The 17,514-nt window shown below is 40.4% G+C and overlaps 1 protein-coding gene across 1 annotated transcript in view; it reads left to right on the plus strand.

The window, feature by feature from the left end:
- Window positions 1-17,514, plus strand: part of agmo (alkylglycerol monooxygenase) — a 340,436-nt gene that overhangs the window by 233,001 nt on the left and 89,921 nt on the right. The window contains exons 9-12 of the mRNA XM_033045572.1: window positions 3,419-3,553; window positions 7,598-7,714; window positions 12,764-12,846; window positions 14,880-14,976. Coding sequence (XP_032901463.1) covers window positions 3,419-3,553; window positions 7,598-7,714; window positions 12,764-12,846; window positions 14,880-14,976 — 432 coding nt within the window. The remainder of the gene's footprint in view (window positions 1-3,418; window positions 3,554-7,597; window positions 7,715-12,763; window positions 12,847-14,879; window positions 14,977-17,514) is intronic.

Raw genomic sequence — 17,514 nt, forward strand, 5'->3', positions numbered from 1 at the left:
GGAATATGCATACCTTGAACTCTCACTGTCGCGTTTTTAAAAACATCCTACTTTCTGGACTTCCATTATTGGTCTAAGCACAGGTGGAACTCAGTCATGTTGAATTGGGGCCTGAGTGTACTTTGTTTCTGGTCCCTCACTGATATGCCAGCCTTGTTTGGCATATTTACTGTGGCACTGTTGGAATAATGGAAGTATCCTTCTCTGGTGAAACAAATAAGTGCTTTTCTTTTCATATTAATTTTAATTAATATGAATGTTTATATTGTGGTTATAACAGTAATTATGCATTTAAATATATTATTTTCATTTAAAATATCAATTGTTTAAATCCGTTTTATTTGGTTTGAACAGTTTCTGATTATTAGATCCAATCTGCGCTAGGGCTTGAAACCATTATCCTCAATGGGTAATCCGGCATGCTCCTGCATCACTTGGAGTCCAATGGTGGAGCCTAGGTGAGAAATCACTGTTGGAGCTTACGAACAAGTTCAGTACTTTTGCATTCACAAGAGAGTCCTGAACTTTCGGCATTTCTCAGGCGCTAAATTCCAGCAATTGCAGTAAAACGGCTGGCATCTCCCAATGTTCCAGGTCATTAATTCAGGACATCCATTTACGCAGTTTAGGTTACACTAGTATTTATTTAACTAGCCAGAGAAGCTGCTTGGCCAACCACTTTATTGTATTGTTGTTCACGGGTTGTTTTTTTGTACCAAAATTTGACCACTTTAATTGGAAGCCACACAGCTAAATATATTGACATGAAAGGAATTACAAAACTCTTAAAGCAATTGAGTGATGCAGCCTTCATGCTGTGGCAAAATTAACTACTGACCAGCACCTATTCCCCCATCAAACACAAATGAAAACAGATAATGGAGCTGCCTCCATCCACCCATATTTGCAGCAAAGCCAAGGTTCCTGGCAACAGGATGTAGAAATCCCACATCGTTCTCAGACAGCATCTATGGAGGGAATGAATAGGCAACATTATGAGTCAGGATCCTTCTACAGATGGCACACAATAATTTCAGTCATCTAAATATGTTAAGACGATCACATTTATAGATTAGACTTTCAGTCTCCACTCCCCTGTTCATGAAAAGCATCTTACAGAACAAGTTCTCAATGGTATATTGCACTGGTAATTTGTTGTATTTCTGTCAGTATATTAATCTCATTGTGAGAGTAAGCAACAAATAAAAGCCTCCTAAGATACACAGCCAGCCATGATGAAAAGAGTAGTAATATCTAAAAAAGGATTATAACAATTATTTTTTGACCATCTTTAGCATGGGTAATGGTGGAAGTATGAAAGAATGACACAACATTACCATAATACATCTTTAAACGTATTGGCTACCTAATCCATAATTTTTGTGACGCTGTTACAAGTACTCAGGCCAAGTCTTGTGCCACTTGAAACCCTGTGTATGGCAACTGGATGGTATTATATATTGGTTATCCTGCAAGTATATTAGGCAGAACTAAAAATAAATCAAGGCTTCAATCAGTATGGATAGCTCTACTAATACAAAGATCAAATATGTCACCACTTGTTTAAAACAATGTTTCAAAAGAAGGGTCATGTCCCGAAACGTCACCTATTCATTTTCTCCAGTGGTGCTGCCTGCCCCATTGAGGTACCCCAGCATTTGTGTCTATCTTCAAGAAAACAAGTAGTGGATCGGTAGGTAAATTACAGGCCTTATAATTTCGAGTTCTCGATGAACAACAATCTAGACACCTGCATTCAAACGCCCCAACACCAACGATAAATATGTGGATTTCAAATATGTCCGAAATGTTACACCTGGAAGATATGAGACTCCTCCTAGCAGGTAAACCAGACCATTTCCAAAAGATTTGGTCTCCATTTATCGACATTACAAGTATAGGGTGCAACATAACTTTGAAAATAAATGGTTTCAGGACCTGGTGAGGGGGGAGTAAAAATACGAAGTAGGTATATCCCTTTTATTTATTTTTTACTTTTATATATCTTCAGTTCTCTTTTTCTCTCTTTCTTTTTCTTTGACTTTCTTACCTCTTTTTCGAGTTTTACGTTCCTAAGGGTCTCTCTTGATCACTCTTTCACGCACTCACTATCCTATCTAACTCTCTTTACTTATCTTATTTTTAAAGTTTAAAATATGAAGTGGTACAGGAAATGTATTATGTTAGTTTTGGCTTATATCATTGTAATGTACACTACTTCTAATTTTTTTTTTTTTAATCCCCATTTTATCAACACAGAATCTATATGTAATTAAAATGTGGAATTACAGACATCAATGACCCAATTGTTATTATGAACACACTTGGTTCACTAGTGCCTTTTACTCACATTTGATAGAGTGTGGCAAACCTGGAGCCAATGGGCATCAATGGTTGCAGTTCTTGGAAGTCAATTGTCCCTGACCCAGGGCATCATTGCAGTTGCTTGTTTGTACTGTAGGAGTTCCACAAGCAGTGTCCTAGGTTCAAACCGCTCTTAGATGCTTCATCAATGACCTTCCCGATATAGAGTGCAGGAAAATGGTGCAAAGGTAAAAGATTGGTGATTGATCTTATTGAATGCTGGAACTGACACAAGGGAGAAAATCACCTACTCTTGCTTCTATTCCTTATATCGCTATATTTTATATTGCCACTCCTTTGTCATTGCTAATTCTAATCCTGGAACTCCTCACCCAAAAGCACTGTGTAGTATCTTCACCACGAGGACTGCAGAGGATCTGGAAAACAGCTCGCCTCCACCTGCTCAAAGATAAGAAGGGACACACAATAAATGCTGGCCTTGTCAGTGAAAATGCTGAAAAATGCATAAATAAACAGAAACTCGAGGAATACTTCAGAATATACATATCAGAGCTCTCTGGGGAGTTGAGACTTTATTATGCAATGTGTTTGTGTGGGTTCTTCTGCAAATCTGTTTTCTTTCACTGATTAATGATACGTTGTTGCATTTTGTGTAGGTTTAATATAGAAAAATAAGCAGAATTTTCTTCAATTCCCTATGAACAATAATCTTGTCAAGAATATTGACATAACAGTTGAACAATAATCCTGCTGCTTTCTTCAGACTGAAAAGAGGGGACAGAGGGAGAAATTTTGGATGGGAAATTTAAAACAAGTGCAGGTTTTGTGTGTTGTCTCTGTAATCTTTTGACCAAAATCTTTGATCCAACATCATATCCGATGGCTCAGTCTAGATGGCAGCTGGGGTTGAAATATTACGTTGAATAAAGGGAGGATATGGTGCGACTGGATTGTTATCGGTGAAGGTGTAGTAGTTTTGTCCATCTTAGGGAACTGATTGTGATATTACAGGAAAGGGATCTTTCAGAGATGGTGGGAGGTAAATCTGACATAATCTTACTTTATGATATTTCAATTTTTTTTAAAATCTTAGTTCCATCATCTAGTTTACATTTTGAAGATCTTTTGGGCTACCCCTGGCATCAACAACAAAATTTCAGTCATCATCAATGGACCTGGATGGGAGCCAGGCAAACCAAGGCTTGGTTGCAGTGAAGATCATCCCCTGGTATGTAACAACAAATAATACTTTTCATTCAATTAAGGGAAGGGTAGTTGCTGGAGTCTCTACCTGACACAATTAATTAATTCATTGCCAGCTGTACATATTCATCTTATATTTCAAAATAATTATTTCTTGGTGTAAAATGTCCAATCTAAAAATGTTTAAATCTAGCAGTTTCAGTTTATTTAGGATAATTAGAGGAATGGTGTGAAAGTTGAAGAAGCTCTTTTTATATGATATCAATGTTTAGGTGGAAGCTGCAGACAAGTAAAGTAATGTGCATAAAGCTGTTTGATCTATTGAAAGCAATTACTGGAATCAATCAGCAAGTTTAGCAGAATTTGTGGAAAGAGAAACATAACTAATATTTCAAGTCAAAGGCCAGTTGTTTTGTTTCAGTCAGCATAAGCATGACGTGTCTGCTTTGCCAGTGCACTTTATATATATTTTCATCATTTATTTACTTATTTATCTTTGATCCCAGCTCTCCGAAGGGTAATTTGCATAAATTGAAACAGAGTTCATCGAATAAAATAAACCAAGCAACGTTTAAATAAAGCTTTGAAAATAAAGAAAAACATATTTTGTGGAGAAATTCATCTTTGGTTACAAATGCTAAATGTCCGTATAAGCATTGGCCATCAATACCCATTTCCTGGCATTCGTTACCATTGAGGATGGTGAAACACAGTTTTTGACGGTTTAACTTTTATACCAAACCCCAAAAATAAAGAGAGCTGGCTACAAAACATAACCATAACTTTTTATGAATCTTTTTATAAACGTATGTGCTTAATTTTCCTCGGCTTTCAAAATTACAGCGTAAATCCTGCGGAAATCTTTGGGGCCACATGAACAAATACTACAACAGATCAAATTGTTGATTTGGTTATACTCGCATCAGTTCAATATGCGGACAGAGGTCTTGCATTTATGCTGTGTGCCTATTTGAAAATATGAACAAGTCATTGTGCAAACTATTTATTGTAAGTTTTTTGTGTAAACTGCTAACATTTTAGAATACATTTGTATTATTAGTAGTTTTCTTGGGTTGATCATCGAGTGGATAGTCTACCTATATTTTAGTTAAGTTTAGATATACGACGTGAAAACACGCCCTTCGGCACATGGAGTCCACGCCAACCAGCATCCCCAGACACGAGCACTATCCTACACCCTAGGATCAATTTACATTCTTTACCAAACCAATTAACCTACAAACTGGTATGCAAATGCAAATCTTTTGATTTTTTAAAAACTTTAATCAGTAATGTCGAGAATAAGTCGAGAAATAAAGCAAAAAATGTTAAGTGAAGTTGTTCTCTGCCTAGAGGGGATAAAAATGTCAATCAGAATATGTAAAAATCTTGTAAAAGTTGTCATTTTTAAAGTTTTAATTGCGAATAATTCAAATATAAGATGAAATCTTCAGTGAAGCTGCTAGCTGAGCCATTCTGATGTCATCAGTTGAAGCTGGTCATTTTAATTTCAGTCTTTTGACTTTTTTAGACGGTTAATCAGTAATGAGTCGAGAATAAGTTGAGAAATAAAGTATGAAATGTTCATTGAAGGTGGTCTCTGCCTCGAGGGGAAAATGTCAATCAGAATATGTAAAAATGTAATCGTTACCGCGTAGTGTTAGTGCGAAGATGTAAAGACAACCACATATACACACACATATACACACGTATAAGATCAGACTTTTAATAAGTACTAGACTGAGGGGCACCCTTTGGGTCCTGTCCCCTCAACGCATGTTTGCGGGGGGGGTGTGGGGGGGGGGGGGATGGGACGGCCTGCGGTGTCACACACGCACACACACTAACCCCCCTCCCCCCTTGATATTATATTTATATTATTAATTCGCTCCTTTTTCCCCATCCCCCGCCCTATCCACTCACACATAGCCCCCAATAGTGCAGGCACAGCTAGAGGGGGAGGGGGGTAGAGAGAGAGGGGGGGATAGAGAGGGGGGGCAGAGAAGGAGAGGGGGCAGAGAGGGGTGGGGGGCAGAGAAGATGGGGGGTAGAGGGGGAGGGGGTAGAGAGGGAGGGGGAGGGGTAGAGGGGGAGGGGGTAGAGAGGGAGGGAGGGGGTAGAGAGGGAGGGGGGTGGTGGCTGCCTTTTTGAAGCAGCGGGGGTGGGGGGGTGGAAGGTGAGGAAGTTTAAAAGATTTAACCTTTACAAAAATGGATTCAGCTGAAAATAAGACAGGCTGTTAACTTCTCTTATTAATTGCAAAGCCAGCAGAAAGCTCTTACAAGGCAAACAAGATGTTTATGTTCTTTTTCCCCATAAACACAGGCGAGATAACAAGCACAACTTCACGAATGTCTCCTCTATAATATAAGCATTAAGAGGATATTCAGACTCTCGGCTCCTACCCTTGATCTATAAGATTATAATGTGCATCATTAGTTTAAAAAAACCCAAGATGCTTTATCTGCAGAAAAATAGCCTTCTCATATCATAGGTACACAAAATTGCTGGAGGAACTCAGCGGGTGCAGCAGCATCTATGGAGCGAAGGAAATAGGCGACGTTTCGGGCCGAAACCCTTCTTCAGACTCCCTTCAGAAACCCTTCTCATATCATATATGGCTAACCCTTCCTCTCTCGGAAGAACCTGTCAATCTTAAGAAGCTGTCAACCTTAAGAAGCAAGAGGCTGTACTATGCTCTGTAGATAAGGTATTGCTGAATCGCTGATTATTGGAGTATAAATACATATGGCCGATTGGGAAAAGGGGAGTTGCAACGAGACCTAGGTGTCATGGTACACCAGTCATTGAAAGTAGGAATGCAGGTGCAGCAGGCAGTGAAGAAAGCAAATGGTATGTTAGCATTCATAGCAAAAGGATTTGAGTATAGGAGCAGGGAGGTTCTACTGCAGTTGTACAGGGTCTTGGTGATACCACTCCTGGAGTATTGCGTACAGTTTTGGTCTCCTAATCTGAGAAAGGACATTCTTGCCATAGAGGGAGTACAGAGAAGGTTCACCAGACTGATTCCTGGGATGTCAGGACTTTCATATGAAGAAAGACTGGATAGACTCGGCTTGTATTTTATGGGGGTGGAGGGGTCCGGGGGGTGATATAATCGAAGCACGTGGAAGATTCTGTGTGTGAGATGGCTCCGAGCAGAGTCATTGTGACATAATCTGGTCGATAGCTGGTCGTTTTAAATTCAAAGTCTTTGGACGTTTTTAAAATTTAATCAGGAATAGGTTGAGAAATAAAGCATGAAATGTTCAGATAAGGTGTTCACGACCTCGTCGGGAATCATGTTAACCGGAATGTGTAAAAATGTTATCGTTACTGCGTTGTTTTTTTGCGAAGATGTAAAGACACCCACATATACACACGTACAAGATCAGACATGTAATAGGTATATGATATGATGTTATATGATATAATAATAATAATAATAATAATAATAATAATAATAATAATAATAATAATAATAATAATAATAATAATAATAATAATAATATATCAATGCTTGACTGCTTCAAAATAACTCTGGCTGGCAAAGCATCAAATTTAATTAGCTCTTCATGGTTCTTTATTATCCAAAAGGACTGACTCACAAATTCAGAGTAATTATTTGTGTGCACAGCTAGAAAGTAGTAAAGTTCAATAGAGTGTGCCCAAATCCTTCCAATATTAGGAATGTTCCATTGTGAAAATGGAATTTGTGAATGCCAGATATGATTATCATGATTATGGATCCCCTATTATCTTTCCTGTATGCACAAGCATAACTTGTTTTTGTCTACCTGTCAGGATTGTGGATGAAGATTGGGAGTTCACTCACTACTTGTACAGTATAATCTTTATTACAATGAAATATCTGTGCAAGTACACCTCAAATTGAAGAAACATAACTGAAATTCAATCATGTGTTCAATTATATGATAATGACATCAAAGGAGCAAAAATATATATTAGGATATATTAAGGAAAATGTTGGCTGGAATTTTATTTTAGGCCATATTTAGTCTGAGAAATAATCCAAGTACTGTATTAATTAAAAAGTTTTTTATTTCAGGTTAGTGGAAAGGAGATTCCATACAATCCCAAAATCCCAGCATGGCTTCAGATGTATGCAGTGCTGCATTTTTTCTTTATTCTGGGCATTTATATACAAATATTTGCCAACAATTCAGTAAGTGTTTGTTCTTTAACTTAATACACATGCTTTGCTCAATTTAGAATGTCAAAGATTTTTCTTTCAAACACTCTTGAGCAGTAGCTCTTCTCTGAATACATGCATCAGGAGAAATCGGCCCTCCATGTGTGCCACCAATTGGCACCATCAGTCAGTGATACAACAATGAAAAACTTCCAATTTAGCAAACTGCTGATGAGATCCTCCTCATGGCATTATGAAAGCCTGGATCGAAACCAGAACACTAATACAAAAGTGATCAGTTGACTTTGTTCAGATTTTAATAATTTTTTCAAAGAGCATTCAGAGTTTGTAAGGCCAATAGACTCATACAGCATGAAAACAGGCCCTTTAGCCCAATCTGCCCATGCTAACCAAGATGCTCCACGCTACACTGGAAGAACTATATCAATATTCATGCCTATTCTGCACAATTAACTTTCTTTCATCAGCTTCTGTAGCAACTTCCAGCCTCTCGCCTGCCTAAGTCCTTCATTGGATCCTGACCCCTGCCAATCTATTTTAAACCCACCCGTACCAAACTATCAATGTAGCACGAGTAAACCTGTCTTGTATTATTTCAATTACTAAAGCCCCTGTCCAACTTACGTTTCCTTGGCATGCTAATTACGAGACCTCATGGTTATGTTGAGGCACGCCGGTCCCGCCAAGGTCACGTGCGACTTCATGCGTCCGCACAGCCGTCTGCAGCGCGTGACGCCATTAGAGGTTGGACACAAAATGCAAGAGTAAACTCAGCGGGACCTCTGGAGAGAGGCAGCATCTCTGGAGAGAGGCAATGGGTGATGTTTCGGGTCGAGACCCTTCTTCAGTCTTGAAAGAAGGGTCTCAACAGGAAACGTCATCCATTCCTTCTCTCCAGAGATGCTGCCGGTCCCGCTGAGTTACTCCAGCATTTTGTGTCTATCTTCAATTTTCTTGACCCTGCTCTGGGAGTAGAAATGGGGGCGGATCCGGACCGCAACGGGCGTGAGCCCCAGGCCAAGCTTGGCAATCGTTTGCCTGCTTCTGCTGCTGTTGGAGGTGAGACGTTGCATCGCGCCAGGGTCTTGGGCCTGTCCCACTTTGGCCGTCAGTTACGCGAGAGGCTGGTGGCGTGCAAAGATTTTGTTCGCTACAAAACTTCGGAGCGCCGCGCGATACCGTGCACAACTCCATACCCCTCCGCGCTTCGCAGTGGGATTGGCCCCGCGCGCCACACGATGCCCGTGAGCCTCAACGCGACGACGAGGTCGCGTAATTTGCGGGCCAAGGACACGTAAGTGGGACAGGGCCTTTACTCTATCTCTTTGCACAGAGTCTACAGCTTGGATATAACTTTGCAAAGAAGTGCATGCGAGTCATGTAAAAGGGCAACCCATCAATTGTGATAAGACACAATCTCTGCTAGTCCCATACTAATTGCCAAGTCTACTATTTTTTTCAAACTCTCTCCCTCTACCATCACCCATTAATTTGTTTCTTCCTATGGTTGAATTTTCTACCTTCCAACAGACCCTTGACTTCACTGATGATTCACTCATGGTGAGTATTAAACAACGATGGAAGTCCTGGTCCAGTTCTCATTTTGTACCTTTGTGATCCCAACAATTATGGATTCTGTTTCTGTATCAACATTTCCCTCTTGCCTCCAATAAATGCTGGGTTATAGCTTTGCAGAGGTGCAGTTAGCTCATCATCAGGTTTGAAGATGTTAACCAGAAACTTGTCAATCTACTTTTAACGTTAGGGATAATGTGGGGGTCTAGTTTTGATTAAAGCCAAGAGGAACTCATATTCCACCTTGCATGACAACTAAATATTGCAGTAGAACCAGCAAATCCCATCTTTCATATTCATAGCCAAATCACATGAAAGTTTGCTCAATAAAGTCCAAGCTCAGCAGATGCCAGAATGAGTAGATTATAGTGATGGGTTGGGGTGTGTAATACTCAAGGAAATCAGTTGGTCAGTGGGTAATATTGGAGAGAACATCAGAAAGTGCCAGGAAGATGAGTGGGAACTTGGGGAGAAGATAGAGGAGAACTTTGGGGAGAGTGGGTGAAATGTATTTATGGTGTTAAGGACTGATCCAAAGGGTCATACAGTGCTTCAGCAGGTACTCAAGACTGATTGCATCTTTGGGGGAAATTGGCTGGATGCATTTCTGATGTGATGAGAACATTTATCTTGGGGATGTGTTCAAAAGGGAACTGCAGATGCTGGAATATCGAAGGTACACAAAATTGCTGGAGGAACTCAGCGGGTGCAGCAGCATCTATGGAGCGAAGGAAATAGGCGACGTTTCGGGCCGAAACCCTTCTTCATCTTGGGGAACCTCGATACAACTTCAGAAAGTCTTCATTGTTAAATTCCCCAACAATGGCCAAGTTCGGATGAGACCTTAAACTAATACTGAAGAAGTTAAGGTTGATACATTTCATCAATCTCAAAAGTGCAGTATGTGGCCTTTTGTTGTACAAAACATTAGGGCACTGCACATGGTCAACGTCCTTTGAAGGTTTGTGCACCATATTGCACACAGAACCAAATTTATGTTAATGGAAATGCATTATGCATTGTGACAGCACCATTGGATGTTGCTGGATCCCTTAAACTCATTTGGTCTCTTTAACCAGCCGACAGACCAGGAGAGGCCAATCCCCAGCATCATTGATAACAGCTGGGGCCAATTAGCTGATATTGGTTTAGTCACTTGATCCCTGTCAGCCTACTCCCTTTCAAATGCAGGCATTCTAGCCAGACAGAAAAGGAAGAAGGATGGGAGACAAAGTGAAACACTTCTCTCCTAGTTACGTTTCCCTGTAGCAGGTTGACGGATGCCTGAGCCGCTGGGACAAACCCAAGTCACAAACCAGCGCCACTGTATGGCTAAGACTGGACTGCTGGGAAGAAAGTCCGAGACAGCCAGCTCCCCTACCTGAGACTGTTTGAGTGGGAAGGACAAGCATGTGATTGCAGAGATTGCAGACAAGCATGAGATTCCTGCCCTCTGACATTAAGGGACTGCACACGCAAATACTGGCCACCAGGATAATGCTGAGACAGTCAGCATTGTCTCTTCAAGCCCAAAGCTGAGCTGCCAGCACCTCCTCTCATGGCAAGGATGAACAGCAGGAAGAAGTCAGAGCTCGCCATGCTTTCGCCTTTGAAGACCGGGACAAAGCTAATGAGACAAGCCTGAGATTGCCAGCATCATCACTCGTGTGAGGGTGAGAAACAGCGCCCCCATGCAGTCCTGGATTTTCTTTCCACTGTAAATAGAATAAATCACCTGAGTTCACCAGACTGTATGTGGCGCTGTGGTCACTGCCAAACCCGGCATCATCCCTGACGCCACGCTGGTGGGGAATGGAGGCAAGACTATGGCTACTCGCATGATGGAAGTAGCTTACGTCAGAAATCCAAATGGAGAATTTCTCCTGTGTCCCAAGTTTCCTTGATGTTTCCTTTTTCTGGATGTGCCATAACATACATCAGTCCCCATCTTGTAGCCGGAGCATCATTCAAAAGTACTTCTCTTGAAAAGGAAAACTGAATATTAAATCACCTTCATACTGAATGATGCCCCAGCCTCTGGTGCTGAGCAAGCGTACTGCCATGGGTATGTTCACAGTGGAACTCCACGTCTTCAGAGGTCTCCAAATAATTCTTGGTTTAGTGATATTTAACTCACTAACTAGACAATTGCTACAGAACAATGTGAACAGAAAATGGTGAGAAACTGACAAAAGACCAATGCTCTCAAGTTCCAGGATTGTTCTGAGGGGTGGGGATGTGACAGTGGCCCTTCCCTTGGATGCCGCTCTGATCACTGCTGACAGACCACGAGAGGCCAATCCCCAGCATAATTTGTAACAGCTGGGACCCATCAGCTGACATTGGGTTGGACACCTGAACCTTTTCAGCTGACTCCCTATAAAACTCATGCATTCTCCCCAGAGGGAAGAAGAGAAACAGAGTGGGATGCCTCCCTCATAGTTCTGTTCCCCCCCCCCTGTCACTGGTTCAATTAAGACTGAGCCACCGGGACAAACACGAGACCACCAGCGCCAAGAGGCAAAGATTGGCCGCTACGATAATCCAGAGACCGCCAATGTCGCCTCTTCAAGCCCTAAGCTGAGCCACTTGGAAGAAACTTCTACTGTCAACACCTCCTCTCAAGGCAAACGTGAAATCGCCACGCTTCCTCCTTCAAAGACCAGGATTAAGCTGTTGGACCAATCCTAAGATTACCAGCGTCATTGCACATGGGCTCTGATTGCGAGGGACAGTGCCTCCATGCAGTCCTGGACTTTCTTACCACTGTAAATAGAATAAATCACGTGAGTTTACCCAATTGCGAGTGTCAGTGTGGTCACTGCTGAACCCGGCATCGTCCACAATGCCACAGCATCAACCAAGTAAAGCTTTCAAATAAAATTATATTTCATTCTACTTAAATGTATTGAATTTCTGGAACGGTTGCATTTGAGCACTATTCTGGGGTCTTCATCAAGTAATCCAGGTTGACAATTCAGTGTTGTTTTGAAAAAGCTTTAGATTGCTTGAGATGTCATATTTCCCATTGACCTTTAAACCATTGCATTTCTTGCCTTTGCAATGAAGAGTGCAAAGTTTTATTTGATAACTTAGCCAGCCTTGATATTTTTTTCCCCATTGATTTTCAGAGACTTTGTTCATGCAATTTGTTTGTGGCATTTGTTCACAAGCTTTCAGAGTGACTTATTGGATGTGAAATGCTTTGTTCTGAAAATGTCATTTCAATTTATTCTCCTTTGCAAACCAGGCTCCTATTCCAGTAGCAATGAAATATAATATTTGGCTTTGTTTACCATAGAAAAGCAAAAATAACTTTTTTGCATTATCAACAGAATTGTAGAATGATAGTTTAGCTTATATTCCCGAGCCTCAATGGCCTAATACTAGATCTGTGGTTGTTACATGGTACAGGTTTGGAGCTCAAAGCATCAGGTGTTTGTTAATTGTAGTTTTTCAACATTTATTTTTCTGTATGGTTCACAGGTTGCATCGGAAATAACAATCCTCTTCGGAATTGGCTATGTCATCTTGACACTGACTTCTATTGGATTAATGATGGAGAATAGGCAAGTGTTATTCTTCCTTTTGTCCTTAATTAATGACTTACTTTATCAATGTATTGGTCAGTTACAATATATTGAAGTTGACATTTGGCTGCATCTATGAAAATGTGTGCAATGTGGATGCATTGTTGCCCTAAATTGACTTCCATATTTTCATTCTTGCAATGGGGATCCAGACTAAATCGGGAACAGATGGGAGCATCATTAAAGTAATGAATTGAAGTGTTGGTTTTGATTCTGTAGTCAGATCGCTGGCATGCAACATGAACCTCTGACCTTTTGATACTAGCAGTGAGCTAAGGTTAGCATCTAAAGACATGAGAGGACTATGGAGAAATATCACACAGCCAGGATGTAAAGTATTTGTTCCGTGGGTTCCCACTGAATCATTCTAATTACTGCATACACTCTGTGATAAAACATGATAATTTCAAGATGTCACCATTTATTTCTATACACTGACATGATGAAGATGTTGCAAGCTTGTCATTTCAGCAACTGGCTCAGCAAAATACATCTTTCATGAGAACACTAGGTACAGTTGCAGCTGCCAAGGAGTGGGCATTATTGCAGAGAGAGTGACAGCCAAATACAGCTTGAAAATTGTTTTATCTACAGGTGGAGCCTTGGCTTGTGGGGATGACTTGTTGGACTGTTGTAGAATGTTCCCCGAGCAAGCAGTTACTTGATTTAGTGCCATCCAGCACAGAAGCAGGCCCTTCAGCCCAACTCATCTGTACCATCTAAGATGGCCCATCTATGCTAGTCCAACCTACCTACATTTGGCCCATATCCCTCTTAAACTTTTCTATGCATGTATCTGTCCAAATCTCTTTCAGCGACAATGAAATGTGGTGAATGTTTAGAAGTTTATAATCATCCCTGCCATGAGTGTTCTCTTTTTTAATCTCTCTATTCTTAATTCCATGGCTTTTGAACTAGTTCTGCAGAAGGTTCATAGACTCAAAATGTTGTCTGTTTTTGTTTCCCCAGATGCTGCCTGAAATGTTGAGTTTTCCAGAATGTTTTGTTTTTATTTCAGATTTCCAGCATCTAAATTTTCTTTTTGCATTATCTTAGTAACTGACGATGATTAAGATGTTTAATATTGATATTTTTTGTCGTAATACTCCTTTACACCTTAAGCGTCATGCAGTCATACTGCACTGAATCGGATCTTTTGGCCCTCCATGTCTACAGACCATTAAGTGTCTTTCTGTACCAATCCCATTCACCAGCACTTGGTCCACAGCCTTTTGTGTCTTGGTGATTCAAATGCTTGACTAGATACTTCTTAAATATGGTGGGAGTACTTATCTTCACTAACAATTCCAGATTCCAACCACCCATGTATAAAAGGTTGGATCTCTTTTAAACCTCATACGATTTACCCCAAACCTGTGCTCCCTAGTTTTATGTACCTTTGCTTTGGGTAAAAGGTTATTTCCAACCATCCTATTGATGTCCCTCATAATGTTGTTTCCATCTATAAAGAGCCCCCTCCACCCCCATCCTCCTCCACTCCAAGGAAAACAAACCTTACTTTTCTACTCTCTCCTCAGAACTCTCCATTCCAGACAACATCATGGGCGTTCTCCTGTACACTCTCTCCGCTGCAACCATCTGCTTCCTGTCGCGTTGTGACCAGAATTTTAATTCATTCTGTTCCTTTCAATGCTCACTGAGACATTTTCCTCTTGAGTAAAGAAAGGCCGAGGAAGGCTAAATTGAGTGAACCTGACCTTGTGACATGAATAATAATAATAATAAAAGCAATGTTGGACCTTGGCAGTGGGTGCAGTTGTCGCTTAAATTCAAAGGTGGAATTATGCAAGATTTATGAAATGATTAGGATGTACTTTTAAACATGTATTTCAGTTTTTTGGTCCATCTTTCTCATGATTTGCACCTTTTTTTTCTGTTATAACTGCCATGTCATTTTTCACCTTTGTTTTTATTGTAGTAAAGCTGCTTGCTCCAGCCCATATTTGCGTTTTTTTTTTGCAATAATCTTGTCTTGTCTTGACTGTTAATAGAACAGACGCAGGTATACTGGAATTCGTCAGATGCTGTGCTTTCCTCTATCTTCATGAACTAAGTTCCATGACAGGCCCTTTTAAGCTAGTGACTGAAGTAAGTGGTTTTTACATATAATTAACTACATTTATAGAAAAGGAAATAAATTGTATCTGTACAATGGTTTGTGTTAATGATAAAAGTAACGATATGGGCCTTGCATCCTTATGTTATTGAGCTGGTTGACCTATTGCAGGTTCTAATTCCCTCACAGGTAAAGGTTATAAAATAAGTTGAAACAATGTTCATCCAAAAGACAACTAGATGTAGAGCTATGTTTAAGAAGGAACTGCAGATGCTGGAAAATCGAAGGTAGACAAAAATGCTGGAGAAACTCAGCGGGTGAGGCAGCATCTATGGCAGCGTCTGAAAAAGGGTTTCGACCCGAAACGTTGCCAATTTCCTTCGCTCCATAGATGTTGCCTCACCCGCTCAGTTTCTCCAGCATTTTTGACTATCTTAGATGTAGAGCTAGTTTTTATTTCTTCCTCGGCTGTGGGCTGTTCTTCACTCTTTGTGGCTTTTGGATTCATTTTCTCATCTTGCATCATTACCTCTGGTGTCAGGGTTATAGAGTGATACAGTGTGGAAATAGGTCCCTTGGCCCAAAATGTCCCAGCTACACTTGTCCCACCAGCCAGCATTTTGTCCATATCCCTCTAAACCTGTCCTATCCTTGTACCTGTCTAAATGTTTCTTGAACTTGTGTCCTGCAAGTTCGCATCCTATTTCTGAACACATACCAGCTCTCTCAGAAGCCTCATCCTAAAAGACTGTAAGTATACAAATAACCACAGCTCTACCTCATCATCACATCTCATGATTTTAATTTACTCCCAATTGTTAACTTGCTTGTCCAGCATTCAGACCTGTGCTTGATGATTCTAACAATGAAGTCAAACATAATGTACAAGGCAGATGTCTCCTTAGAACAGGGCCCACAAAAATTCCACAGTGGACGTTAACGGGAGGCCCAGGTTAACTTGAGCGATAGCCGAGAAACAAAGAATTGCAGATTCTGGTTTACAAAAAAGACACAAAGAGCTGGAGTAAATGAACCCACTGAGTTGTTCCAGCACTTTGTATCAATAGTAATGTAGCCTTCACTGTTGGAACCATTATCAAATTTATTGTAAGATACATGTTTGTGTTGCATATGGACACTGTGATTATGGGTAAGAGAAGGGGAATGCATCTGCCATGGCTACAACGGAAGCTCTTGGGAATTGGGAGAACAGTACAAAGACAAGTAGACAAGTCATCTGAATTTTAATATCTCTACCATTCAAGAACCATGGGAGGTGATGGTAAGGCAAAAGTAGATGCGTTCTGAGTTTATGTGGAAATGCCTTATGCTTTGGGATGTAGTTATTAATGGGATGTGTTCAGAAGAAAATTAGGAGGGGTGCAGAGTAGGTACTTGGGATAGTAGGGCCAACAGTATGGATATGTGAAAAAGAAGTAGTTGCTGGAGATTCTATGGCTAAAACAATATATAAGATTAGAAAAAAGCTATGTTTTGACCTATCTAGTTAGTTAATTTGTATGAGATATTGGAAGAGGATGCTGTGGTTTCTTGTGTCAAACCTTGAAGAGGGATGAGAATGATAAGAATGGGTTTATCTCAAGAGGCTAATTATAGTTGCACAAAATGTAATTTGTAAGAAGAGCTGTTTTGATTTTGGCAAGAGTAGAAATCTAACTGATGGGCTTCAAATCCAAAGGTGAGCCACTAATCAGAATATCGTGCTCGCACCTTCCTTGTGTAATCATGGTCCAATTCAGCTTTTGCTCATCAATGAACAGTCAGACATTGACAGAAAAATTCATTTGTCCATTGAAAGTTAATAGTAAATGGCTGAGCTTTTATAAAATGATGATTGCCTGCCCCTGTTGACCTAAGTCTGGATGTTAGCCGGAACCTGCTATACCTTGGAAGTACCTGCTGTACCTGGACAAGCAAGTTAACAATTGGGAGAAAATTAAAATCATGAGATGTGATGATGAGGTAGAGCTGTGGTTATTTGTATACTTACAGTCTTATTATTGAAAATGTTGTGAAAGCTATTGAGTGCTGTAGATTACTCATTTGCTTTGACTTTTAAGAACATAAATCCAGAATATAATTTTCATGCTTTGAAGTGTGCTTTAAAATAGCGATTTAGGATCTGAGAGTTTCAGGGATCACAGATGGTCTAGTTATTCAGTTATGTGCAAAAATTACACTAGTTTCCAAGTGCATGAAGTCTCTGGAGTGATCTTCTATAACTTTGTTTCCAAGGGACAGATTTGCCTTTGAGAGGGAGGATGGTGATGGGAGTAGTCATCCTATGTTTCCATCAGTTTATTCCAAAGGTGGGCACCCAGGATAATGAGCATTGTGGTCGATGTTCCTAACAAAGGAAGCAGTAGGTCTTAACTTTGGGGTAGAATATGTCCCGACTGTAAATGGTTTTTCGTGGGTTTTGTACCACTGACAAAATGCTTGACTGAGGTTCAGGGAGCGATGGGTCCTATAAATGACTTTGATGCAAACCTTCACTCCTAGTTACAGCCTGCTCCTTTGTTCAAGGCTACAGAGTTTCAAAGATATGC

This window comes from Amblyraja radiata, chromosome 2 (assembly GCF_010909765.2).
Source record: "Amblyraja radiata isolate CabotCenter1 chromosome 2, sAmbRad1.1.pri, whole genome shotgun sequence".
NCBI lineage: Eukaryota > Metazoa > Chordata > Chondrichthyes > Rajiformes > Rajidae > Amblyraja > Amblyraja radiata.